This window comes from Pelmatolapia mariae, linkage group LG23 (assembly GCF_036321145.2).
Source record: "Pelmatolapia mariae isolate MD_Pm_ZW linkage group LG23, Pm_UMD_F_2, whole genome shotgun sequence".
In the NCBI taxonomy this organism is placed as follows: domain Eukaryota; kingdom Metazoa; phylum Chordata; class Actinopteri; order Cichliformes; family Cichlidae; genus Pelmatolapia; species Pelmatolapia mariae.
The window spans coordinates 48,354,800-48,365,776 of NC_086246.1; the positions used below are offsets into that span (position 1 = coordinate 48,354,800).

At 41.7% G+C, this 10,977-nt stretch overlaps 1 protein-coding gene across 1 annotated transcript; it reads right to left on the reverse strand.

The window, feature by feature from the left end:
- Positions 1-1,415: 1,415 nt before the first annotated feature.
- lmx1a (LIM homeobox transcription factor 1, alpha) lies at positions 1,416-9,948 on the reverse strand. Its single transcript, XM_063466857.1, has 9 exons — positions 9,928-9,948; positions 9,809-9,854; positions 9,271-9,451; positions 4,254-4,474; positions 3,645-3,823; positions 2,974-3,051; positions 2,521-2,602; positions 2,067-2,246; positions 1,416-1,908 (listed from the first exon to the last, which is right to left on the reverse strand). Exons 2-9 carry the CDS (start codon positions 9,834-9,836, stop codon positions 1,766-1,768), a joined length of 1,092 nt encoding a protein of 363 aa, XP_063322927.1. The 5' UTR covers positions 9,837-9,854; positions 9,928-9,948; the 3' UTR covers positions 1,416-1,765.
- Between the last annotated feature and the right edge of the window lie 1,029 nt (positions 9,949-10,977).

A 10,977-nucleotide genomic window follows, 5' to 3' on the forward strand; every position in this document is an offset into this window, starting at 1 on the left:
TGATCTATTATCAGTCTCACCTCAGTGTCAAACTGGGCACTGATCCCACAATGACTACCCCCACCCATTACACTGATTATTGAAATGTGTTTCATATTTGTGAATATGTAAGTCCAGTGGCTGAAATTATACATTTCCATGGTATGACTGTATCTACTGCATTAAACCTTGCTGGTCTATGTGTGCAAACAGATTTTATTTATAATCTGCAAGCATCCTTTGGAGTACGTTCAGCAAAGCGTGTGCATCTGTCTTGGCACTGCAACAGCATGAAGCCAATTATAGCAGTTAAAAGACAGAGGGTTTGTGGCCTGTGGTTGGCATGGAGCGTGCAATAAATAACCGCACTGTTGACAGGAAACTGTTTGGCTACCATCGGAATAATAATGAGGTTATTGCTACCCGCTGTGACCGTATGATCACGGTGTGAACTTTTTTTTTTGGTCTTCTCACCCGCTACGTATGCCAACTGCACACAGACAAGAAGGTAAAAGGCTCCCCCAGGTGACCACCTTGGCTTTCTTCCCCGATATTTAAGCCTTTTTTTCCCCTCTTTTCATTCACCTATAGATACAAGGAATACATTATGTTATGTTAGGCCCTACAACAAAGAGTGTTGTTCCTTCTAACACATGAGAATGAACACATGCACATGCCAGCAGACGCTCAGAGCAGATACAGAAACAGATACTAAGGGACTCCGAAACACAGACGTACTGTAGGTATACTCTGCTGCTTGCTTCTTTAGCTCTGGTTGGCAGTAGTGTACTACGGTGACAGACAGTTAGATTGTTCCTGACCATTGACTTGAGCTCTCTGCTTTGCAAGGTCTGATTTCATAGTGGGAAATATGAGATGGGTCCAGGAGAGGGTTCACGGCTGGGGCAAGGAGGCACTCCATACAGTAGGGCTTCATATCTCCGTGTCACCCTGGGCATTCTCCCCTGACACAGCTTTCAGCCACTCCGTTGTCTGAAGCCCCCTCCGTGGGTTTTCGCAACCTCCCTTCCCATGATTGGTGCATTCCAGCTGGGCACAGCGCCTGGGTGGTCCCCCACCTCCCCCTACTCCCATCCTCTTTGACTGAAGGAAGGAAAAGGCAGAAAAATGCAGCAAAGGCCTTTGACCAAGAAAAGCACAATGTGAGCGTTGATGATGGCGGCGTGGATGTGATGCTTACCTGCCACTGACCCATACGGCTGTCATAGCCCAGCATTTTACAATCTGACGATCCATTCAACAGCCAGGAGAAGATGTCTCACTGACCCGTCACCTAGATCGGACTGATAAGCACTGAGGATGGACTGACCTGCCTCTAACCCTCAGCATGAATATCCCATTTTCATATGGACAAATCACCCCGTGGTTTGTACTAACACCATAGTGAACATTCACTGTTTCATGTTTATTATTTTCTGATTATTGTTAATTCGATCGAGATGAACAGCATACACACACATTTGGAGAATAAATACAAATACACACCCAGTCAACTATTTACATGAGTAGATGCAGTTATGCTCTCATAATCTAGCATTCAAACATAATGAGAGAGTTCAGTGTCATGCACGTACAGGAGACTCTGAAGAGATTTTAAAGCATAAGAGGCAGAAGTGTAATTGGGTTTGTATAGAGGTGAACATGGTATAGTATTGCATGGTATCACTGTGAGTGTACCCCTGTCCCCTTCTAACATTTTACGTCCACGTACCAAATTACCACATTTCTGAGATAAATTCAGTCTGTCTGAATCTGATAGCCACCCTCACGAGGTGAAGTATGAGTCCTGCATGGAGTAGAGGCGGTCAATAGGAGTGAGTGGCGAGGAGTCGCCAAGAGAGAGGCAGTCGCCGTCAGCCATATGACACAGCGGGTCTCTGTCCACATCGCCATACAGGCTCTTGAAACCTTAAAAAGATATAAATTATTATTTTGTATCTCAACTACTATTGGAAGTAGAAATATCAAAAGTACATTTTTTTACTTTTAAAATTACATTTATTTCATGTTTGTTTTACAAAAGGCTTAAAATAAGCTGCGGATTTGACTGCGTTGAGATCTTTTACCATAAGGATGCATGTGATCCCCTGGCATCTGAGGCGGGGTCAGGCCCTGTCTGAAGGGGTCCATGTCCCAGTCCTGCTGTTCCAGTGTGGTCATTCCCATCTGCTGCTGCTGCAGTTCAATATGGACATAAGAGGACCCGAGGTGCTTCATCTCAGAGGTCACACTGCCACTGGAGGGCGCTATGAAGCATAGGAAACCAAAGGAGATCACAGAGCTGTGTGTCTATGAGCTTTTGTTCTCTGTTAATGATTTTAGCCTGTTTTAACTCCAGAAACCCCTTCAAAACAATTAAAAGCTAAACTTTATATAAATTGAATTTGAACTTTGTATAACTTAAAGGCTGAATAAAATCTTTAGTCAAGGTATTTCCCATTACCTATTAGAAAAAGATAAATAAATAGAGAAAACGGTACCTTTTCTTACAGCGAGAACAAAAGCAATTATGAATAATACCTGTGTGATGCGATGGGTGTTCACACTGCTCCTGAGTCTGTTGCTGCTCCTGCTGCTGTTGTCTCCTGGCCAGTTTCTTCATCTAAAAACATGCATCGAGAGACATTAAAGCTCTTTAATGCCTCAGTGCAGTCAAATCCTCAAGTCTACTGTAAAAAACTGTCCTCCCACTCCACAGTCCATCTACCACCCAGGAGTATGCTTGTGTTCACTCAGTTGTAAAGTATCAAGAATGAAGTAGAGGGCAGCCACACATGAGCCCAAATTGTGAGGAAATATTGGGTTTAATCTACAGTGATCTCTCCATGAGATGTCATCAGTTTCCTGTATGAACAGATAACCAGGCTGATTTCCACTCTGGCTTACAAATACAGTGCAGAAAGAAGGCTTTTATTAGCAGCGCGTGATGCTGAGTGTGTGTGTGTGCGCACGCGTGTGTGTACTTTGAATTACTTTGGCTCTTTGGTTCTGGAACCAGACCTGCACCACCCGGACACTCAGACCAGTCTCAGCTGCCAAGGTCTCTCTTACCTTGGATTAAGATTCAGGAGGGCAACACAAAGACAGAATGCGAGGGTAAAAAAAAAAGAATGAGGAGGTCATTTGAAGGATAATAAAAATCTGCGTCACATCACAAATTTAGCAAAGAGGCAGAAACTGCTTAAAGAAACACCCATGATGCTTATTTGTTTTGTGAAAATAACTGCTATGTTTTCAAAAATCTTTACTTTGGTACTTTTAAAGTCAGTTCATGAGGAATTTAGCAATGTCACTTATAACAAAACTGCCCAACTACCCACCCGCAGTACAGTGATAATAATGTACAGAAATACATGAAACCATGTCACATATTTTTGAATGAAGTTTTCTCTTTTTTTTTTTTGTTCATTCTGTCAAGGTGACACATGGTACAATGGTTTTCTTTCACAATATGAGGTAAAAGGGTATCTGGATTGTACAAGCTAGTAAAAGGCTTAGCCCTTGCACCTTGTCTTAAACAATGAATAAAATAGAGACAGTGCTGTATGAAAATTTCTAACACAAGTCTATGTTATGTCCTCATATGAAATAGATTCATAGTTTTAACTTGAATGCAAAGTAACAGAAGATTTTTTTTTCTTTACCTTTCGACAAGGCTTGGAGGAGACCTCAAAGGAAGCTTTAAAGGTCCGTCTTTGCTGAGTGGTCAGAATAGTGCGAGGTCTTTTGGGGCGTTTGCTCTCCACATCATCTGATTTAACTTTTCTGCCTGCAATCCTTCCAGATTCCTCCTCAACTTCTTCATCTTCATCATCACTTTTACCTAGAAGACAGGCATAGATATGATTGAAAATATTCACATGAAAACAGAAATGCTTTCTTTTGTTGTGAAACACAAGGAAAATTCATGCCTGCCAATGTTTAAATATTTTTAATAAGAATTTTAGTTTTTGTTTAAAATGCAGATACTTTACATCAACTTGGCAGATGTCGGGCTAAGTTTTGGGCTTTTCTGTGTCTCCCAGGATGATTTTTATGTCCCTGAACAACTCGAACTGGTGTTTTACCACTTCATTTGAATCATTATTTTGGCAACATTTTTATTGCACTGTTACAGTCAGTTACTCAAACTAAAATGTGCTTATTTTACCCAATGCTGGACAGAGTTTGAATTCTTAAATTCTTAATCATCAAAATGGATTGTGAATTTATTACAAATCAAAGAGCAGCATGAAAGCATGCAATTTCTGTACCTGTTTCAGAAGAGCTAGGACTGGCCAGACATTGGTGGTAGCCCTCTCTGGCACATAGTAGCTGTCCCTCCCTGAGGACGCAGCGATCTCCTGTCTGCAGGCGGCAGGAACAAACGCTGCAGGTGAAACAGCGCAGGTGGAACACAGCGGCCCCCGCACGCATCACCAGCTCTGCAGGAGAGATGGCTTCTGTGCACCCTGCACAACGCACTGCAAACAGACTAAACAGTGGAGGAAAGCAAGCGTACAGAGAGAGAAAGTGTGAGAGCTGAGTAAATAACAGAGAATAGGGATTTTGTTTTCTTTAGACACTTGAGGACCCCCTCACACATCAGTAAGATGGGACTCTATGAGAAAACCAAAAAATGCTGGGTAGACTTTGAGAATGTTGCTGAGTCGAGCTGTCACTCAAAACAACAGCCAGCCTGACTTCTCTCGCCTTTTCCCCCCTCCTGCCCGGACCACTCAGACACATACCCTTAGTGTGTCGGGTGTGTATCTTAGCGCCTGGCAACCAGTACTGGTGAGCTTAGCCTCAGAGACTGTTGCCGTGGCTCCGACTGCCGTGTCCGAGGCTGCGCTCCTGGGGAGGCAGGAGAAAGGCTCTCGGCAGGCCATGGCTCCAGGCAGAGGGGTAGAATCAGATCTCCTGGTGGGAGAGACTGAGCCACTGGTCCCAGGAATTATCCGTGGAATTATCTGTAAGTCTGCTTAACCAGAAGTAGACAAAGACAGAGCCAGCCCTCAAGCAGCAGGACCATTGTCCGCTGGCTGGCACCTCCGCATTTTGGGTCTGTCACGCAGGATGATGCGTCATCATTCTGGAGCTGGCGTTTGTCTCCAGACTTGACTAGGTCACCAGAGCAGTCAGCACAGAGGCATGAGAAAGTGACAGCTTTTCCCCTTTTTTGTTTCCAAATAAAAATACTCCATGTGCCTCATGAGAAAAGTCTTTTTCTTGATACTGTGAAACCATCAGAAAATAGGAGGATTGGAGGTTATTCTAACACTGTGCATGGACAGATTAATAACCACAATTATTATTCTCTATGTCCTAATCACACGGAATCTATTTTATTTACTTTAATGAGTTAATTTGAATAGATTGTGTAATGTTGTTTTTATTGACTTTCTTCTTAATAGTACAAAGATACTGCAAATTTTTACACTATGTAGAAAAAAAATACACCCCAAACTTAAGCAAATTAATTAATTTTTGGATATATTTCAAATTCCGAATGAGAACAATCTTTCCCAACAAATAAAGGTTTAAGTTGAACATAAAACTAACAGCCATGTTGACATATCCCTGTCAAAGTCTCCGGAGCTCGTACGTCCTAAAGCCAGACATTGCTAAGACCTCTTACTGTTGCTCTGGGGTCACTATGGCGATGGTAAGAGCCCCTTCCCAGAAGCTCAGGAGGGTCGGTCTGCTTGACCCATCTGAGTTGTCTGCCCCACAGCTTCAATGGTATGTGCTTTAATATGGTCAACATACCGTCTGTGGAATGTGCATTCCTGTGGCAACACAAGATGCATCAATCAAATATTTCAAAGGAAGTGTGGCAGAGGAAATACCCTGAATGTTTCTGGGTCTCTGAGATACCGCAAAGTATTTGATTTGACATCTCAGTATGATGCTAATGCCAGTGAAGAAGAAACTATGGGCATTAATGTTTTGAGATCATTCGTGTTTCGAGAAGCGCTTTTCCATTATGCGCCTTATCCAGTTCGTCTAATTATCCCCAGTACTCTTAAGCGTCGTTAATGCAAAGGTAAGAGTACCTCCAATACTTATGGAGTGGCTCAAGGTGTTTAATATTTCAGAGTTTCCGCTGACATGATTGGCCCAGAGGCTCGGCCAGGAGAGCGGGAACACTCAGTCACGCTGGATTTAGACATGGCAATTAGTGACAAGATCATTACAGAGGAGTAAGTCAGCAAAATTTTGCACTCCTCCACACTGACATGGTCTGGGTGAGGCACTCCTAATGCGGAAGCACTGTATAAAAAGATGAGTGTTTAGCAGAAATGTACACAGACAAACTCACAGTTTTCCTCAAGCCCTCCTCTTTCATTGTTCTTGCTCTGACTTCAGTGCTGACCTTTGGCAGTCAGGCAAACAGACTGCTGGTCTAGTGGACAAGCAGAGAGACAGATCTTGTTTCTGGATCAGGTTAACTTGGATCCATTGCTGAACGCACACACCAGCGGGAGCTATGTATCAGATACAGATCGTCAGGTCAAGTGCACAGCAAGTCACACCGAAGATCTGACGACCAATCTGCTGTCCGGTCCACCTGCCCGCTGAACCGTTTAGTTAACCTAAACCAACCTGAAGACACGCTGTCAGACAGGATTCTGCATACGGCTTCAGAAAACTGGAGTCACTACAGGTCAGACAGCCAACGTATAAACTATGGAATAAAACAATTATTATTAAAAATAACTGCATTCAATCGTCTAAATGAATCAGATTATTGTAAATTAATTATTACAGTTAGAAAAGCTTCAGTGGCTTCTCTAACATGTGGGGAAATGACTGCAAGCTAATACCATACATACTGCCGATGACTTTATAATTAACGCTTAAATACTGTGTTTTTTCAATGCAACCCTCGGGTTGGATAAGAGGAAGAAAAACTGATGGATTCCCCCCCGCCTGAGGTGCAAAAACCCCTCTGCTCAGCTGGTCTTTATAAAAAATTTAATTCAAAGTGTTTTGATATAATCAAAAATTAAATTAAAGGGGAAAAAAGGACTCTATCAGAAAGTATTATGATATGAAAACACATTGAATTTATTTTATTTTTTGGGTTGTGATTACTTTCTCATATACTGAATGAGTTTAAATATTTTTAAGTTAGTCTTGTCTGCCACAGTAACTGGGACAGACAATGAAAATCAGTAAAGTTCTGTTAAAACAAAAATGTTTTTATGCATCTTGTTTGTTATATCACACATATTAGATCATCCAAAAAGAGATAAACTACTTTAATTATGTTTTTCAATAAGTTTTGATAAGTTAATTTTTTAATTTTCAACCCTTTTTTAATGTTATTATTCCTTTGTGGCACATATATTATATCCTCATGTTCCTATTTGTTATTAAAAAGAAGCATTTTAGATGCATTAATATATATAAAATTTAAATCTGTACGGTCCTCTGGTACTGGAAAATATTAGCGTTATTGTCTTATAAACCACATGAATGGGCCAGGCTTCATGGTATGGCTGGCACTGATGAAACAAAGGTAAAAACAAAGCAAGATTCAGTCAGACGATGCAGCATGTGGTAAAAGACAAATGTTGTCACAGTATGGAATAATCACACTTGTTTTGCATCAGCAGAACGGGGGAGCAGGACATAGCTTGTTGGTGAGAAGAAAAAAAACTGGCACAGTTTTAAAACCCTCATTGTGGACAAAAGTAGTGCTCATGTGTTATTGGGTGTCATAACTCCAGACAGGACAGCAGGGGTGGAAGGATGACGGGTGGACTCAGAGGTGGAGCTTTGGCACCAGGCCTCCTGCTAATTGATCAGGTCAGATAACTCACGGTCGGCTGGGCGTTGTCCCATTGCTCAACACAGGGGCTGCTGTGTGAAGAGCTTTCCAGATGCCACGGCGCATAACGCCAGGGCTCATGGAGCGCACTGTCCCCCAAAATAAGTTCACACCATCCTCACCGTCCCTCTTGTAGGGATGCACCAGACCTTCTGACATATGGCTGTGCACTCCTAATTACCTCTCAGTACAACTCTTTACTACGTGTTTTCGCCAAGTGTTATTATCTCCACTGAAGACACTAAGTACATTAATTTTTTTTGTTTTGTTTTACAGAAATTAAATCTGCATATTTTTCTAAAACACTCCATCTCCTTAAAGGTATATGTCTCCAACATGAGTGTGTTGAAACATTTCCTTGCTTCCCTGTGTGCTTGGCAGAACAGCCATTACCAAATTGTTCAAAAATAATGTGAGTTGTTGCCTTTAGGGTGTGCAGAGTGTATTTGGAAGCTGACTGAAGGGGGGATGAGCTGGTGAATGAGGTAGGAGGGCATGAGCAGTAGGTGATTTTTTTTTTTTTAATTTATTTATTTTTTGTGTGTGTGGATGGGTGGGGGACCATATGTTGTCCCCAGCTTGCAGTTGCCACGTCAGTGGGCCTCAAAATTTTAACACATTTTGACAATGCGTCAGTTGAGCCTTACCCCTGGTTGTGCATGGAGGTGTGACCACATTATTGTGTGTGTGCATGTGCATGTACGGACGAACACAACACAATACAATAGTTTTCTTACATTCCAGCTCCCTTGCCACCCCTTCCTCCTACAGTCACCTTGTTCTCTCAGTGCACTGTGCCAAGTTTACTGGAAGTCAGATTACGGCATATACACACATATTTAAACACAACTGCACACAAAATGCATCCATGTCTACCCAATACAACACTAAGAAGGATTAGAAATATTTATGTTGGCCTTATGAGAAAGTTATTTTCTTTATCCCTCTCTCAGACACACATGCGCGCACACATACACACACACACACACACACTTTCTTTCTTAGTCAAGGTCAAGTCTGGACAAAGCTGTACTGTTGCAAAAATGACCTTAATGATACACCATCAGGTTTGGCCCCCAGAATAAAATGATCAAAACTGAAGTCAAATAATATATAGTATTCATTTTTTTTTTTTTAAAATGGCAGAAAAGGTCATATATATTTTTCTATATCATGATTATATTTTTGCAGGAGGCTGCATAAAAACGACTACCTTATTTAGAACTTTTAATGGTTAGAGTCGTTTAATATATATATATATTTTTTTAACTGTATGAGAAATATTAGGTAGTTTTTTTCTTAACAGGCCTGCGTGTGTTGCATTATATGTGCCCAAGTTGCAAATTTTATTTTGTCACGTCTTGGTTAAAGCTGAAATTGGTGACTTCCCGTGAAAAAGGAACTACTCCTTACGCCACCTATGAACCAAACAATTATAAATAATAACTCACTCAGCATAGTCCCGTTTGCAGTAAAGTTTGCGGTCCCGCAGAAAGCAGGAGTTCGTGAGCGCGTCCCCGCACGCTGCGCACCGCACACAGTCCTCATGCCAGAGGCCGTCAGTGACTCTGAGCAGGAATCTGTCTCTGATCAACCGATGGCATCCGGCACACACTGCCCTCCGATTCACATCTGCAATGCAGGGAAATCCTTTAATTAGTAAATATTTTTGGTTCAGCGAGAAGGATAAAACTGAAGAAATAAAAACTGGCAAATTTTGTTGTGTGCGTAACCAAGTGGCTGAACTAGGCGAAGGTTGGCAAATTAACCAAACTTTTCCTCTTTTATAATCAGAGGAAAATGTGTGCGTGTGTTTTATAAGAGCGATATACATTTGAACAATTATTTTAAAGTTAGCACTTAAATTTCAAGTTGTTAAATTCTAGAAACTGAGTAATTCTGTTGAGCTGATAAAAAAAAACATAAATGAAGTTGCTTAAAGTAAACGAATCTAATCTCAATATACTGATAAAATACATGTTTACTTACCTAAGGATGTATCCGGTATATCCACCATTGCTGTTCCCTGAAGAAGCTGCGAAATAGATTTTCACCAAGGTTTAATTTAAGGAAAACATTTTTCTAAGATTTTTTTAAGAGTGGCATACCTGTAAAATGCGAGTTTCCTGTCAGCAGCGAAGGATTTTGGTTATGAACTCCCAGTCCTGCTCAGAGCATCTCCGCCACTCAAAGTTCCCCTGCAACTTACTCCTCGGATCAGAGAGCAGCGCATCAAAGTTTCTGCTTAGTGCTTCGAGCGACCTCGCTGAGTCCACAGTTATTGACTATTTGGGCTGTCTATCAATTATCCTATTAGGAGTGAACGGGAAAGAGAGAGTGAGAGAGAGAGAGCGCGAAACAGAGTAAGACTTCCTCCATGTGCAGGTGCAGGTTACCTCTCTCTCTCTCTCGTTCTCTGCCAGGCACTCTCTCTCCTCCCTCGGTCACTCGCTCTCTCCCCCACGCTTGTGTGTCTCTCTCGCCAAGCCTTAATGCCAGTCGTATTCAAATTGTGATTTGATGATATTTTAATGTTCATGAAGTAAACTGCAGGTTAAAAGGTCACACGCTTAAGTGATGATTTTTCCCCAAAATCTTTAAATGATCAGTTTGGTTTTTCTACGAATTAGTGGCTTCACAAAGTTTCACTTTAGCCCCGTCTTGGCAGTAAATGGGATCATAGAGATTCCAATGATTTTTGCAAAATAACATCTATTTTTCCTATTGAAACATGTGAGCAAGATATGGCTGTATGCTATTTTATATTCTAGCTCCAGTTGCAACTATTGCGGACAACTACAAACCCGTGCGGATTTTGTTACATATCAGCCAACATACTGACTCATTCAAGTATAAGCACATATTCCGACGTAGATTTTCTTTATTGTTCTCTGTAGATTCCTATTTCTTCATGGATTCTTCACCAAGAAGTCTTAATGAAATCAAAGGTATTTGTGATGAGGTCCTGGCAGTTCGTGATGTTGAAGCCAGCAGAGGCCCTGACGAGTCATGTAACTCTGACAGACCGTAGCCACGAGGAGGATACAGGAATCCGTGCAAACAGCTCTATCTAAAATATGCTGTGAAGCAGTGTCTCTCGTCTTGATGGCACTCTGTGGACGCCATCTGGTGGACGAGGGGTGAAAATAGCAGGTTCA